At 42.6% G+C, this 16,367-nt stretch overlaps 1 protein-coding gene across 1 annotated transcript in view; it reads left to right on the plus strand.

Annotated features, from left to right (window-relative positions):
• LOC140212300 (collagen alpha-6(VI) chain-like) overlaps positions 1–16,367 on the plus strand; it is a 122,090-nt gene that overhangs the window by 56,572 nt on the left and 49,151 nt on the right. The window contains exons 19-20 of the mRNA XM_072283004.1: positions 7,011–7,076; positions 11,128–11,181. Of these exons, the coding sequence (XP_072139105.1) occupies positions 7,011–7,076; positions 11,128–11,181 (120 nt within the window). The remainder of the gene's footprint in view (positions 1–7,010; positions 7,077–11,127; positions 11,182–16,367) is intronic.

Here is a 16,367-nt window from a genome sequence, read left to right on the forward strand (position 1 = left end):
ATTTAGGGGGGGAATCAATAAGAGTTCACGGGCATGTGAGGGAATATTGGTTACAGCAAAGGAAGGCGGGGGAGAATCAGTCTGATGAGAATGCTCCAAGTGCTAGCGTAAGCCTAACAAACAAAACACCCTACTAACTTGTAAGAAAACATGAACATAGGCAAAGTACAATTAGAGTTTAGGAGGTCAATAGTGGTCCAATTTCAAGTGATTCATTCCAAAGATAATGGTACCACCAGCATGGTTAGCATTCATTTGTCATCCAATTCCTCTTGTCAGAGCAATCACGAAGTGCTTTCTGGAACTGTGTCATGAAGCTGGTCCAATACCCACAGGAATTCCACAAATTTGATACTGTGTGATAATGGAGTGTTGAAATACTACACAGTATAACTGGAAAATGGTACTAGTACCTCTTTTCTGCTGGCTTTCTCCTTCCAGGAGGAGGAGTTTACAGTTTGGCTGGTGCAACATTGCGTACGCATTGCAGCCACTGTCAACTAGTTGTAGAACGAGTGAACATTTCAGCCAATTCTGTTCACATAGACTACTCTACCTCAGATGCTCCAGGCCCTCTTGAAATGAGCAAGTTTATTTGAGAATACTCCATCACCGACTTCACTTTTCCCTTGGGACTGATAGAAGGGTCTCTCATCATAAGGTGCGCAGCCCTGATCTGCTGTTGTAGCATTTATGGTCCTGCTATACTTCAAACTTGCTAATAAAACGCTGTGGACTCTAAAAGGTGAAACTAGCTGAATACAAGTGAAACTAAATATGATAAATCATCTGATAGAAGTCTTTTTAAGCCCCAGAGCAATGGTTGTGCAGTGAAACTTTAATGGTCTTAGTCGTATGAAAGAATCACTTTAACCTAAACCTATTGTCATAAGAATAAGGGAAATTCAACAACTTTTATTTTTCACCATGGCTGACTTAGCTTTCTATTGACTTCCATTGTAATTATGAAAGACAAAGATCTTCACTTAGATCTATTATGTGTATTTTTAAAATCTTTTTGAATATGTTTTGGGGTAGCAGTTTAAAAAAAATCAAGAAGTTCACAGAATTAAGATGTTGCTTGCGGATGCAAGCAAGTAATGGATGAATGAATTCTGCCTTGAGTTCTAAGACGTGAATGAAGTATCCCGGTTTGGGATCAGTGTTTTCTTTAGCACTTTTTACACTAATTTATTGGCTCTTTAAGCTCAAACCTACTAAATTGAGAAGATACTTGAATATAAATTAATCAGCAAAGTGGATGCATTTCTGGGTTGTGTTAAAGTGATCACTTTAATAATAAACTACAAAATTACAAGCCACGCGAGGCCACAAAACAAGAGAGAACAGACAGTAAATACGACAAGGCAACAAGGTAACTGAAGGCTAGAAGCAACTGGTTGAGGCTGGCTGGTTTGTTGAGTGAACAAGGACTGTGAATGAGAGCTGGGTTTAAATAGGCTACAGGTGATGAGTTAGAAAGAAGAGGCAGATTACTCCTATTAGCTGGATGGAGACTTAGAGGAGCCTGTATACGCAGCAGGCCTGAAAGAAACCACCCCCTACAGCCGGCACCTGACAGCCCAGGATGATCCGGATGAGTCCGGTGGAAATCTTCAATGAGGGATGTATGGATGGATCCAGGATGTAGCTAATGGCACCCAAGTTCTGTCCTCCAGGCCGTACCCTTCCTAGTTGACCAGTTAAAGCATGCCCTGTCCATGATGACATGAATCCATCAACTGGTGAACTGTGTACATTGGACCACCTTCCTCCATCCTAGGTTCCGAGGTGCAGGCTCAGGGAGGTTGAGTGGCCCATGGACAACAGGCATGAGGCAGGAGGATGCTGGCTTCCTTTTTACTGAAGATGATAGCCAAGCTGTAGTGTTCCTGAGGGAGATTGGTGAGGTCAAGAGGTTACTTCATCTGCACGAATTTACAGTATGTGGTCAATTGAGATCACAGGTATGTTGTCTGGCATCTCATCAGTGAACTGAATGACTAGACAAAGTGAGGGGTAACCCAAAATAAGAGGAGCACTGGGTGAGTCAATTCGGAGGAACTGGATGGACTTGCGGTGCTCTCCAATGCTCATTTGTACACCCATGAGCATGCTCTGGCCATCTCAGACCCCAAGGGACATCTGTCCGTGACTGATGTGGAAGGGATGAGAAATTGGCTCAGTATGGAGTCCAAGCTGTACACACTGGGTCTGGACCAGAAGTTTGCCTGCTGCGCCAGAATCTTCCAAAGCCCTGAGTGCGTGGAGCCATCAGGGTGTGTAGAAGGACAGAGATACTGAGTGCTGGAATGAGGAGATGGGGTAGCTTGCCAGATAGAAAGCCCCTCATCTACATGTGGTGGTGTCATATCACAGACACAGTGAGTATTCGGTACGTGGGAGCTCGGCTGATCCTCAGTATGTGCACAAGTTCCACTGATGCTCACACTCTTGGATGGGGGGATGGTTGGTTAAGAGAGCTCTCCCTAACTGCATGGGTCCTGGAGGCATTGCTGAAGAGGGTCCTGCATCCTGAAACGGTTCTGGGAATAGAAAAGCGGTTCTGGCTGATGAGCTGGTGGGTCGTTCCATGAGACGCTTGTCAATTCAAAGGGCCAGAGCGATGAGGCTTGAGGTCAGTGGTAGACCGTTTGTCTTTCAAGTGCTTCGAGAGGCCATGATGGTAATGAGCCAGCAGCACTTCTGCATTCCAGCCATACTCTGCCATGAGGGTCCTAAATTCCACAGTGTAATGCAGCACAGTGTGTGAGCCTTGACACAGGTGAAGTATCCGAGCCACTGTCTCCTTTTCACTTCCCAGATTCATTCATTCAACCATACATGAATACAGCTACATGAGACCACGTTACTCCTGGGTCACGGTGCAAAACACAGTACCAACGGTCACACACAGCACAAAGCACGCACAAGATAGCAAGCACAAATGGTATCACAGTCACCCAATCAAAGAGTCCTGAAGCTCGCGCCATCAATCCCAGATGTCGGAAAACCCTGTGCATCTCAGTGGTGAATTCCTCATATATATTGCAAATGGTGGTTTTATTGTCCGAGTTACAGTCAGTCCAAGTCAGAGCTTGAGCAGTCAAGAGAGAGATAACGGAGGCAATCTTGGCTTGGTCTGTAGAATACAGAGATGGCTGGAGCCCAGAGTGTAAGACTGGATCAGGAAGTGGGTTTGGGATCTGTCAAAGCATTCAGGCAACAGAATCCAGGGCTCTTAGGGAGGGGCTTGACTAGACTGGGTTTGTTGTATCGAGACAGAGAGTTGGTTGAGAGTGGCAAGCAGATGGTCAATGGTTTTCTGTTGCTTCTGGATTGTGTACTCATGTTGGTGAACAACTTCCTTCAGGTGAGCATATTCCGCTGAGACAATAGACATTTCACTCATCCTGTCATGAAATGTAAGGGAAGCTTGACCCAAAAGCACAGTAACAGAAATTTAATAATGAACTGTAAAATAACAAACCACAAGGGGCCACAAAACAAGAGAGAACAGATACTAAACACAACGAGGTAACTAACGGCTAGGAACACCTGTCCCTACACCTCCTCTCTTGCCACCATTCAGGGACCGAAACAGTCCTTCCAGGTGAGGCAACACTTCACTTGTGAGTCTGTTGGGGTCATCTGTTGCATCTGGTGCTCCCGGTGCGGCCTCCTCTACATCGCTGAAACCCAACGCAGATTGGGGGACCGCTTCATCGAGCACCTCCGCTCCGTCTGCCACAACAGACAGGATCTCCCAATTGCCACCCACTTCAACTCTGCTTCCCATTCCCATTCAGATATGCCCATACATGGCCTCCTCTTCTGCCATGATGAGGCTAAACTCAGGTTGGAGGAGCAACACTTCATATACCGTCTAGGTAGTCTCCAGCTCCTTGGTATGAAAATAGAATTCTCCAACTTCCGGTAATTCCCTCCCCCTCCTTTCCCCTATCCCTATTTCCCTCTGCCCCCTCCCCCAGCTGCCTATCACCTCCCTCATGGTTCCACCTCCTTCTACTACCCATTGTGTTTTCCCCTATTCCTTCTTCACCTCTCCTGCTTATCACCTCCCTGCTTCCCATCCCCCACCCCTTTATCTTTCCTCTTACTGGTTTTTCACCTGCAACCTACCAGCCTTCTCCTTCTCACCCTCCCCCCACCTTCTTCATAGGGCCTCTGCCCCTTCCCTCTTCAGTCCTGACGAAGGATTCCGGCCCGAAACGTTGACTGATCATTTTCACGGATGCTGCCTGACCTGCTGAGTTCCTCCAGCTTGTTGTGAGTGTTGCTAAAGGCTAGGAGCAACTGGTTGAAGCTAGCTGGTTCATATAAGTGAAAAAAGATCGTGGCTGAGAGCTGGGTTTAAATAAGCTGCAGGTGATGAGTTAGAAACAAGTGGCTGATGACTTCTATTAGCTAGATGGAGACTGGGAGGAGCCTGCATGTGCAGGCCTGACAGGAGTGGTATGAAGCAGTTATCTCTCTACTTACAACTAAGGCAGTAAGCTGTGCTCTTTGACTTGCCTTGTACTTTTGCATTCACTATGCTGATGTTATCCAATAGCCCAAAGGGAAAAGAGCTCTAAAATTTAATCTTTTGTTTTCATTAATTGTGAAATGTGATTTGGGAAAGCAATTCTTCATAAGAAAATTTTGGTGAAAGATGTAAACACCATTGTTTGTGCTCTCGAGTTATTAATTAAAAACACACACACATTTTGCTATTCCAAAAAATGGGGTCATTGAGTGCATGCAGGATCTTGATCCGTCATATTGTCTAAGCTGTTTGCCTCCAGTGTTGCTGTCTGACCAAATGAGGTCATCCAACAACTTGTTTATTGCAAGGTATATTTTATTGGCTATGCTTTTGAGACATTGAATGGCAAAGCAGGCTATGATTCTATTAGATATTGGCTATAAAGTGAAAATAAACTGCAGATAGACACAAAAACACTGGAAATACACAACAGCTCTGGCAACTTTTGTGGAAAAAGAAAAAAAAATTGATGTTTCAGGCGTATGAACCATCATCAGAACTAGGAAAAGTTTAAAAGAGGGAGGAATACCAAGAATAAAGGGGATACCTGTGACTGGCACAAAACCAAGAGAGACTGAATGGAACAAGTAGAGTAGTGCTGGCTGAGAGCGGTTGAAGGCTTGCTAATCGTAGCTGGTCGGTCTTGAAAGGATGAAAATAGAAGGGATGAACAAAGACAGGAAAAGATTATTCAACTGAGATATAAATGCAACAGTTGCTGGAAAAGTGAAATAAGAGAGAGTGCTAGAAACACCCATCTGGAGAGAGTGCACCTGTAGGGAGAGAAGAACTGGATTAATATCACAGGCTGGTGGTCAGTTCTGATACAGAGTGGAAAAGTAATTTTTGAAATATGCTGAATTGAGACTCAAGGGCTGCAACCTGGCTAGTTAGGAGATGAGACACTGCCTTTATTCTTGTGTTGAGCTTGATTGGAACTGTGTAGGACAGTGCCTAGAACAGCAGGGAATTGAATGGAGGACTAAAGTCACAGACACTAAAGCTCATTTGTGTTAAGTCCATTTGCTTGCCTGCATTTTACATAATTTGCTATGCAGCAATAATTTTTGCCCCAAGCCATTACAATTCCACTTGTTCCAGAGTTCATTGTCTTCCGTGTGAGGGAATTCTTAGATTCTGCCAGTCTTTGTGTGACGATCAGATCTTTAAGATTATGTCACCTCAGTTGTTCCCTGTACATTAGACAAAATAATTTCTCTGCATCTATTCTATTGAATCATTTTAGCATTTCATTCAATTTGATCAGATGACCTCGAACTTTTGTTCTCATGATTCCAATTCGAAAAATGGTCAAAATTATTCAAAAATTTAAAATCCTTTCATGGATACTTGCTGAACTGCTGCTATGTTAATTGGTTGAAAAGACATTTTCAAACTTCTCCAGAATTATTTCAGAAGCAGCCTTTAACAGAATGTGAGAATAAGACACAGAGACTGCAGGTGCTGCAATCTGAAGCCACGTAGATTTCCTCCTCTATTTTGTTGTGTGAGAATAATAAGCCAGTTTCTCAATGACAGCTATCGTTTGTAAATAAGGTCAACAATTTTGTGACTTTTATGGCTCAAAGGAAAATATTAATCTTATAAGATGCTGCGGGTCAGAGTATTGTTTTCCAGGTGGATGGTTATTTACACTGCACGGTAACCACGAGGAGCAGAGAAAGGCTTCATTTCATTGGAATAGTTTTTGGTGTTTGAGAAAGAGTGGAAATAGGAACAGACTGCAACTTCTGAAGCTCAAGAGAATCATTGTCTGGATTTCTGGTAGTTTTGGAAGTACCTCCAACAAACAGAGCATGGGCCAGGGAAAGAGAAAGGCCAGTAATTGTGAAGCACCGTTCTGCGAGCGATGTCTTGGGGGTCATGGGAAGCTGGAGTGTGGGAGAGGAGAGGAAAGAGAGTGATGTCAAAGAGTTGATGGAAAAACACTGCTAGGGTGATTGCAGTTGTCTGTCCAGAGTTTCATTTAAGGCTTGAGAGGAGCCTAATAGGGGAAAACAGGCTTTTAATCTAAAGGAAGCAGGAACTCTATGTCACATCTCATGTTCCAACCAAGATGGTGCAAGGGCAGCATAAATTGCAGAATGAATAATTGATACCCACCTTTGGACACAAGCAAGCCCCTTTATAGAAGTTTCAGGGAGTTAAAAACAGCTTGCGTTTCCATATTCGTCTTGCAGGTAGTGCTGAAACTTAAATGTATGATGGTAAAGGTCATGTTTTTTAACATTTGAAGGGGAAGGTCATCTATGTCCACTAAAGACTACTAATAATGAAAACTGAGAAATGTCTGCATAAAAACTCCGCAGAAAACACTGGAAGCATTGAGCATCAGTAGAAATGGGGAAAGGGTTCTCATTGAAGGTTGGAGACAACCTTGTCAGATTAGTAAACCCTTGAGTAGATTTTGTATGTAAATTGCATATACTTTTTATTTCAGGGTGCGTCTGGTATAGATAATTACTCTAAAGGACAGAAGGGTGACAAAGGACAACGTGGCATACAGGTACGCTTTTTATTCCTTTCTTATTTAATCCGAATGGATTTCAGAGAGAATGTAGAATGTGCTGTTATTAGTATGTAGAGTGTTTAGCAAAGTTGACAGAGGATTTCCAGGCATGTATGTTAGGTGTAAATACAGAACTTTTAAAATTTCATTCATATCATAGATCCACAGAGTTATGCGACTCTGAAACAGGCCCTTTAGTCCATCTACTTTGTGCCAACCAAGATCCCTGCCTCAGCTCATCCCATTTCCCTCTAAACCTTTCCTATTTGTGCATATGTCCAACTAATTTTTAAACATTGTAATTGTACCTGCCTTCACTACATCCTCTGGTGGCTCATTCCATGTACCAATATCTCTGAGTGAAAAATTTGCCCTTTCAATCCCCTTTAAATCTTTTTTCCCACCACCTTAAACCAAATCTTTCTGGTTTTCTATTTCCCTACTGTGGGGAAAAGGCTGTGGCTAACTACCTTATCTATGCTCCTTACAATTCTGTTGAACTCTTTAAGGTCACCCCTTAGCCTCCTTCACTCCAGAGACACCTGCCCCAGCCTGTCCATTTTGTCCTTGAAGCTCAAGCCTTCCAGAGCAGGCAACAGAAGAAATGCATGAGTAATGAGATTGAGAACCTGTGAGTCTTTTCATGCATAATTACACCCTTCCTTAGGTGTGGCAATCAAATTGCACACAATATTCTAAGTACAGTCTAATCAATCTTTTATGCAACCATAATATGATATCTCAAACAAAAACACAGTGGCATATACCTTCCTTACCACTCTGTCTACCTGTGTAACAACTTTCAGGGATCCATGTACTTGAGCCCTGAGGTTACCTTCTTTTCACTCCCCAGGGCCTTGCCATTCATTGTAAATGTCCTGTCCTAGTTTATTTTTCCAAAATGCATCACTTTCACTTAAATTTCATCTGCTATTCCTTTGCATTTGATGAATATCCTGTTGATACTTTTATGATCCACCCAACTTTGGTGTCATCTGCAACTTACCAATTATGTAATCTAAATCCTCATCCAACTCATCAGCATACATGACAAGCAGAGGATCCAGCTTCAATCCCTATGGCATGCCACTGGTCACAATCTTAAAAACAACTCTCTACTACCACCCTCTACCTCCAACCATCAAGCCAATTTTGTATCCAAATACTTGGCTCATACTAGATCCCATATGTTCTGATTATCCAGATCACTTCAAACAAAAACACAATGGCATTTGAGAGACAGAATTTCCCACACACAAAGCAATGCTAATTCTCCCTAATCAGTTCTTGTTTTTCCCAATGTGAATAAATGCTGTTTCTCAGAATCCCACCCAGGAACTTTCCTCCCACTGATGTCAAACTAATTGGTCTGTAGTTTCTTGGCTTGTTCTTGCAGCTCTTTGAGTGTCAAGGCAAATTTTAGCTATCATCCAGTCCCCGGGTACCTTACCTATGGCTAACTAAGATATAAAAACCTCTGCCAGGACCACTGCATTTTTTTCCACGATATCATAGGTTACACTGGGTCAGGCATTCGGCATTATCCACCTTCATGTGTTTAAAGACCACCACACATCCCTTTCATAATGTCGATATGCTTCAAGATATCATTGTTCTCCTCCCTGAACATAATAGCTTCCACGTTCTTCTCCACAGCAGATGAAGTTGAGAATTATTCATTAAAGACATCGCCCATCTCCTATGGCTCAACATGTAGATTATCACACTCTTCCTTAAGGGAACTACTATCTCCCCAGTTAAATTTTCACTTTTAGTATACTTACAGAAACTTCTGGGATTCTTTTTTAAACTGTCTACCAGGGATATCTCCTGTACTCTTTTTGCCCTTTGTATTTCTTTTTTAAGAGTACCCCTACTTCCCTTATCTTCTTCGGTTGTCCATCGAAATCTGATGACAATGTTCACTCCTTTAACGGTGAGATCTTTGATGACTATACAGTCCTATCCTGGACCCACAAGCTCTATTGCAGGTGGGACATGTATATGTAGTAGTGGTGGCAACCATGGCTGCATTTCTGGCTCTCTTCTGCTGTCTTCTAGTTGTTCTTTCCATCTCCAGAATACAAACCCCGTCCCTACAGAGATTCTGTTGCCAAGAGATTCATTTGATCCCCGCTTCCTAAACCTAACATACATTTTCCTGATCATAGCCTCAATATCCCTTGTCAAAGATTCCCAATCTGGTCAGACATGCTCTTAACTCTAGTAAGAACATGCTTTCTTTGAAATCTTCTTATTGTACTTTCAAAAGCCTCCCAGTTGCCAAACATTATTTTTTAATCTGCTCACATTGATCAACCATTGCCATCAAAATCAGTGTCATCCCAATTTAGGAATTTACATTGTGGACCACTTCTATCTTTTTGCATAACTATGTTGAAACTAGAATTATGGCCTCCCCCCACTGACAAATCAGCCATTTGCCCAAGCCTCATTTCCTATGAGAAGCCTCTTCCGGAAGTCACAGAGTCATAGAAAACTACAGCACAGAAACAGGACCTTCAGCCCATCTAGTTCATGCCGATCTATTCAAAATGCCTACTCCCATTGACCTGCACTGGGACTATAGCCCTCCATACCCTGACCATCCATGTATTTATCCAAACTTCTCTTCAACATTGAAATCGAGCTTGCATGAACCACTTGCGCTGGCAGCTCATTCCACACTCACACAACCCTCTGAAAAAGTTTTCCCTGATCTTCCCCTTAAACGTCTCATCTTTCACCCTTAATCCATGACATCTAGTTGTAGTCTGATCAACCTCAGTGGATAAAACCTGCTTGCATTTACCATATCCATACCCCTCAATTTTGTAATCCTCTATCAAATCTCCCCTCAATCTTCTACATTTTAAGTTCTAACCTATTCAATCTTTCCTTATAACTCAGGTTCTCCTGTCCCTTGCAATTTTTTTCTGTACTCGTTCAATTTTATTTACGTCTTTCCTGAAGGTAGGTAATCAAAACAGCACCCAATACTCCAAAATAACCCTCGTCAATGTCTTATGCAACTTCAGCATCCCATCACCTGTACTCAATACTTTGATCTAGGAAGGCCATTACGCCAAAAGCTTTCTTTACGACCCTCTCTACCTGTGACACCACTTCCAATGAATTATGGATCTGTGTTTCAGCTCCTTTTGTTCTACCGGACTTCTCAGTGCCCTACCGCTCACTGTGTAAGACCTACTCTGGTTGGGCCTCCCAAAATGCAAAACCTCACACATATCTGCATTAAATTCGACCTGCCATTTTTTAGTCCATTTTTCCAGCTGGTTCAGATCCCGCTGCAAAACATGATAGTCTTCCTTGCTGTCCACTACACTCACAATCGTGGCTGCTGCTGCTGATCTCCTCCGAAGGGCCATCTCCACCGCACCCCACCCCAACAGCTCAAGACACAAGACGCTGTAGCATTTTGAAACTGACTTACAGAAGCAAACTCCACTCCAATCAATTGGCTTATGACTGAACTATGTCTGAACTCCATTTACTGCAGCAACCCTATTTTCTTTACCCAATAAATGTATGCTAGTCTCAGATTCAAATTTTTTATACTAAATGAGCTAAACTGGCTTTTTTTTTTGCAATAGAATTTGCAGATTTTTCCATCATTAGTGAAAAGTAGTGCTTCCTGACATCGCCCCAATTGTAAGAATAGCCTCATTCTAACTTCAGCTTCCTGTTTAAGTCTCCTTGCTCTTCAGCCAGACTAATCTAAATATTGCTGTTTACATTCAGACTGGAGCCATAAACACAGTTCGTGTTCTTGGTTGACTTTCCCAGCTCCAGGATCATATGGCAAGATAGAAGCTTCTAAAAAGGAAATTGCTTAATAAAATAAATCAGAGGAAGTCACAGAACTCGTCAAGGGAGAGAATATTTTCTCACAAAACTTAGGCATATTTTGAAACTATACTATATTAAAATAGTGAGATTTCTCATTATAGTCTCATTTCCATGTGTGAAAATGTTGGGATTATAATTGCAGTAACAGTGAAACTTTACCGGTCTTATTAATCTACAGGGCGAATTTGGGCCAAGAGGTAGACCAGGTAAGGTTGGCCAAGATGGACATAAGGTAAGATACCTTGCTCCTAATTAGCTATCTAGAACACGTGTGGATTTCTTCATATTTTCTGCACAAATCTATTTTGTTCTTTCATGTATAATTTTTTTAAAAATACAACTGCCTTCAACTATTAGCCATGTTTATTTCTAAATTGGGCATAATAATTGCTCTTATTTTGGTGGTGTTCTGGCAAGTTGAATCCAACACGGTATACTAAAACTAGATCTAGTCTGTGTACCTATCAGATAGATTCAATTATTTAATTCTTGGAGTACTTATGTGTGAGCCCGAAACAGTCTGTTCAATTCAGCTATATGTGTATAATACTTGGCTCAACTTAAAAGCATACTTTTATAATATGCTGATAGCAATCTCATTTTCAAGATTAGCAATCTTTGCATAGGGTTGTTGAGATGGAATGGATTTCCTCAGGTAAAACAATGTCTGACCTTCCCTATCTCTTTAATGTATGTCAGCAGGAAGATTTCTAAGAATACTGTGACTGAATAATACAACCATTTCCCTGCTAGCTTTTAATTCTTCAGATAAACTACTATCTTCAAAGCTCAAAGTAAATATGTGGTCAAAGTTCATATATGTCACCATATACAACCCTGAGATTGTGTTCGTACAGGCATTCACAGTAAATATCAAGAAACACAATAGAATCAGTGAAAAACTGCACACATTGAGACGGACAAACAGTCAATCTATGAAAGACAAGAAACTGCAAAGACAAAAAGAATATATAAATAAGCTGAGAAGCAAGTCCGCAAAGGTAGTAATCTCGGGGTTATTGCCTGTGCCACGCGACAGTGAGTATAGGAATAGAGTGAGGTGGAGGATAAGTGCGTGGCTGAGGGATTGGAGCAGGGGGCAGGGATTCAGATTTCTGGATCATTGGGACCTCTTTTGGGGCAGGTGTGACCTGTACAAAAAGGACAGGTTGCAGTTGAATCCAAGGGGGACCAATATCCTGGTGGGGAGGTTTGCTAACGCTACTGGGAAGAATTTAAACTAGAATTGCTGGGGGGGTGGGAACTGAACTGAAGAGACTGGGGAAGAGGAGGTTGGCTCACAAGTAAAGAAAGCTTGTAGACAGTGCGAGAGGGAGGACAGGCAGGTGATACAGAAGGGACGCGCTCAGACCGGAGGTTTGAGATGTGTCTATTTTAACGCAAGGAGTGTTGTGAACAAAGTGGATGAGCTTAGAGCGTGGATTAGTACCTGGAGATATGATGTGCTGGCCATTACAGACACTTGGATAGCTCAGGGACAGGAATGGTTACTTCAAGTGCTGGGTTTTAGATGTTTCAGAAAGGAGAGGGAGGGAGGCAAAAGAGGTGGGGGTGTGGCACTGTTGATCAGAGATAGTGTCACAGCTGCAGAGAAGGTGGACGTCATGGAGGGATTGTCTATGGAGTCTCTGTGGGTGGAGGTTAGGAACAGGAAGGGGTCAATAACCTTACTGGGTGTTTTTTATTGTCCGCCCAATAGTAACAGGGGTATCGAGGAGCAGATAGGGAAACAGATCCTGGAAAGGTGTAATAATAACAGAGTTGTCGTGATGGGAGATTTTAATTTCCCAAATATTGACTGGCATCTCCCTAGAGCAAAGGGTTTAGATTGGGGTGGAGTCTGTTAGATGTGTTCAGGAAGGTTTCTTGAGACAATATGTAGATAAGCCTACAAGAGGAGAGGCTGTACTTGATTTGGTATCGGGAAATGAACCTGGTCAGGTGTCAGGTCTCTCAGTGGGAGAGCATTTTGAAGATAGTGATCATAATTCTATCTCCTTTACAATAGCATTGTAGAGAGATAGGAACGGACAAGTTAGGAAAGCGTTTAACTGGAGTAAGGGGAATTATGAGGCTATCAGGTAGGAAATTGGATGCTTAAATTGGAAACAGATGTTCCCAGGGAAAAGAACGGAAGAAATGTGGCAAATGTACAGGAGATATTTGTGTGGAGTTCTGCATAGGTACGCTCTAATGAGACAGGGAAGTTATGGTAGGGTACAAAAACAGTGGTGTACAAAGGCTGTAATAAATCTAGTCAAGAAGAAAAGAAAAGCTTACAAAAGGTTCAGAGAGCTAGGTAATGTTGGAGATCTAGAAGATTATAAGGCTAATAGGAAGGATCTTAAGAAGGAAATTAGGAGAGCCAGAAGGGGCCATGAGAAGGCCTAGGCGGGCAGGATTAAGGAAAACTCCAAGGCATTCTACAAGTACGTGAAGAGCAAGAGGATAATATGTGTAAAAAAGACCTATCAAGTGTGACAGTGGGAAAGTGTGTATGGAACTGGAGGAAATAACAGAGGTACTTAATGAATACTTTACTTCAGTATTCACTATGGAAAAGGATCTTGGTGATTGTAGTGATGACTTGCAGCAGACTGAAAAGCTTGAGCATGCAGAGATTAAGAAAGAGGATGAGCAAGAGCTTTTGAAAAGCATCAGGTTGGATAAGTCGCCAGGACTGGATGAGATGTACTCCAGACTACTGTGGGAGGTGAGGAAGAAAATTGCTGAGCCTCTGGCGATGATCTTTGTATCATCAATGGGGACGGGAGAGGTTCCAGAGGATTGGAGGGTTGCGGATGTTGTTCCTTTATCCAAGAAAGGGAGTAGAGATTGCCCAGGAAATTATAGACCAGTGAGTCTTACCTCAGTGGTTGGTAAGTTGATGGAAAAGATCCTGAGAGGCAGGATTTATCAACATTTGGAGAGGTATAATATGATTAGGAGTAGTCAGCATGGCTTTGTCAAGGGCAGGTCATGCCTTACGAGCCTGATTGAACTTTTTGAGGATGTGACTAAACACATTGATGAAGGAAGAGCAGTAGATGTAGTGTATATGGATTTCAGCAAGGCATTTGATAAGGTACCCCATGCCAGGCTTATTGAGAAAGTAATGAGGCATGGGATCCAAGGGGACATTGCTTTGTGGATCCAGAACTGGTTTACCCACAGAAGGAGAAGAGTGGTTGTAGACAGGTCATATTCTGCATGGAGGTCGGTGACCAGTGGAGTGCCTCAGGACCCTTACTCTTCATGATTTTTATAAATGACCTGGATGAGGAAGTGTAGGGATGGGTTAGTAAGTTTGCTGATGACACAAAGGTTAGAGCTGTTGTCGATAGTGTGGAGGGCTGTCAGAGGTTACAGCAGGATATTGATAGGATGCAAAACTGGGCTGAGAAGTGGCAGATGGAGTTTAGCCCAAATAAGTGTGAAGTGGTTCATTTTGGTAGGTCAAATATGATGGCAGAATATAGTATTAATGGTAAGAGTCTTGGCAGTGTGGAGGATCAGAGGAATCTTGGGGTCTGAGTCCATAGGATACTCAAAGCAGCTGCGCAGGTTGACACTGTGGTTAAGAAGGTGGACGGTGTATTGGCCTTCATCAATCATGGAATTGAATTTAGGAGCCAAGAGGAAATGTTGCAGCTATATAGGACCCTGGTCAAACCCCACTTGGAGTACTGTGCTCAGTTCTGATCGCCTCACTACAGGAAGGATGTGGAAACCACAGAAAGGGTGCAAAGGAGATTTACAAGGATGTTGCCTGCATTGAGGAACATGCCTTATGAGAATAGGTTCAGTGAACTCAGACTTTTCTCCTTGGAGCGACAGAGGATGAGAGGTGACCTGATAGGGGTGTATAAGATGATGAGAGGCATTGATCGTGTGGATAGTCAGAGTCTTTTTCCCAGGACTGAAATGGTTGCCACAAGAGGACACAAGTTTAAGGTGCTGGGGAGTAAGTACAGCGGAGATGTCAGGGGTAAGTTTTTTACTCAAAGAGTGGTCAGTGCGTCAAATGGGCTGCCGGCAACAATAGGGTGGATACGATAGGATCTTTTGAGCGACTTCTAGATACGTACATGGAGCTTAGTAAATTAGAGGGCCATAGGTAAGCCTAGTAATTTCTAAGGTAGGGACATGTTCAGCACAACTCTGTGGGCCAAAGGGCCTGTATTGTGCTGTAGGTTTTCTATGTTTCTATGTTTCTATAAACAATAAATATTGAGAACATGCGATGAGGAGTCCTTGGAAGTGAGTCCTTAGTTTATGGGAACAGTTCAGTGTTGGGGCAAGTGAAGTTATTCCCTCTGGTTCAAGAACCTGTTGGGTGAGGGGTAATAACTGTTCCTGTACCTGGTGTACCTGAGGCTCCTGTACCTCCTTATGATATGAAAAGTGAATAGGGAGCGTGGCCAGGATGATGGGGGTCCTTGATAATGGATGCTGCTTTCCTGTAACACATTCCTTGTAGATGTGCTCTGTGGTAGGGAAAACTTTACCCATGATGGTCTGAGCTGTATCCATTACTTTTTGTAGGATTTTCCATTCAAGGGTATTGGTGTTTCCATACCAGACTATTATGCAACCAGGCAGTATACTCTCCACCACAGATATATAGAAGTTTATCAAAGTTTTAGATAATGTGCCAAATCTTCGCCAATTTGTAAGAAAGTAGAACCACTGCTGTGTTTCCAATGTATTGGCACTTATGTGCTGCACCCAAGAAAGATCCTCTGAAATGATAATGCTAAGGAATTTGAGGCTGCTGACCCTCTCCACCTCTCATCTCCCAAAGAGGACATGCCCATGGACCTCTTGTCATCAATAATCAGCTCCCCGGTCTTGGTTACATTGAGTGAGATGTTATTGTGTTGACACCACTTAGCCACATTTTCAATCTCCCTCCTGTATTGTCACTGTGGTTCGGATATGGCCCCAGTGCGGAGTGAGAGACACTGAAGTGGGTGAATAGTTCACAAAACTTTAATGCAAACAGAGTCCAAGGGAAAATAAAACAATAAACACTCGGCCAAACAGGGCCATTAACTAAAACTCTCAAATGGGAAATGAAGCCTACACTGTGGCTGAAAATAACATCTAATTATTAAACAAATACTGCGAGTCTTCAGAGTCAGTTGACTTCACAGTCCAATTTCTCAGGCAAGACCGATGCAAAACAAAAGCGAAGCATTGCTGTGCTCTGTCGAAGTCTCGACAAGCACTACCACGACAAGTAGGGAGTGAAACACTATCATGATTAAATAATAATTAGCTGACACAAATTCACCAGCACAGTTGCCGTATCTCTGCGCTGCCGAATCTGTGGTTGTGACGTGTATGCCAATTCGTCATCAACTTTGTTTATAAACTTCGTAAAATGTGAAGGAA

The sequence above is a fragment of the Mobula birostris genome, chromosome 19, assembly GCF_030028105.1.
Source record: "Mobula birostris isolate sMobBir1 chromosome 19, sMobBir1.hap1, whole genome shotgun sequence".
Classification (NCBI taxonomy): Eukaryota; Metazoa; Chordata; class Chondrichthyes; order Myliobatiformes; family Myliobatidae; genus Mobula; species Mobula birostris.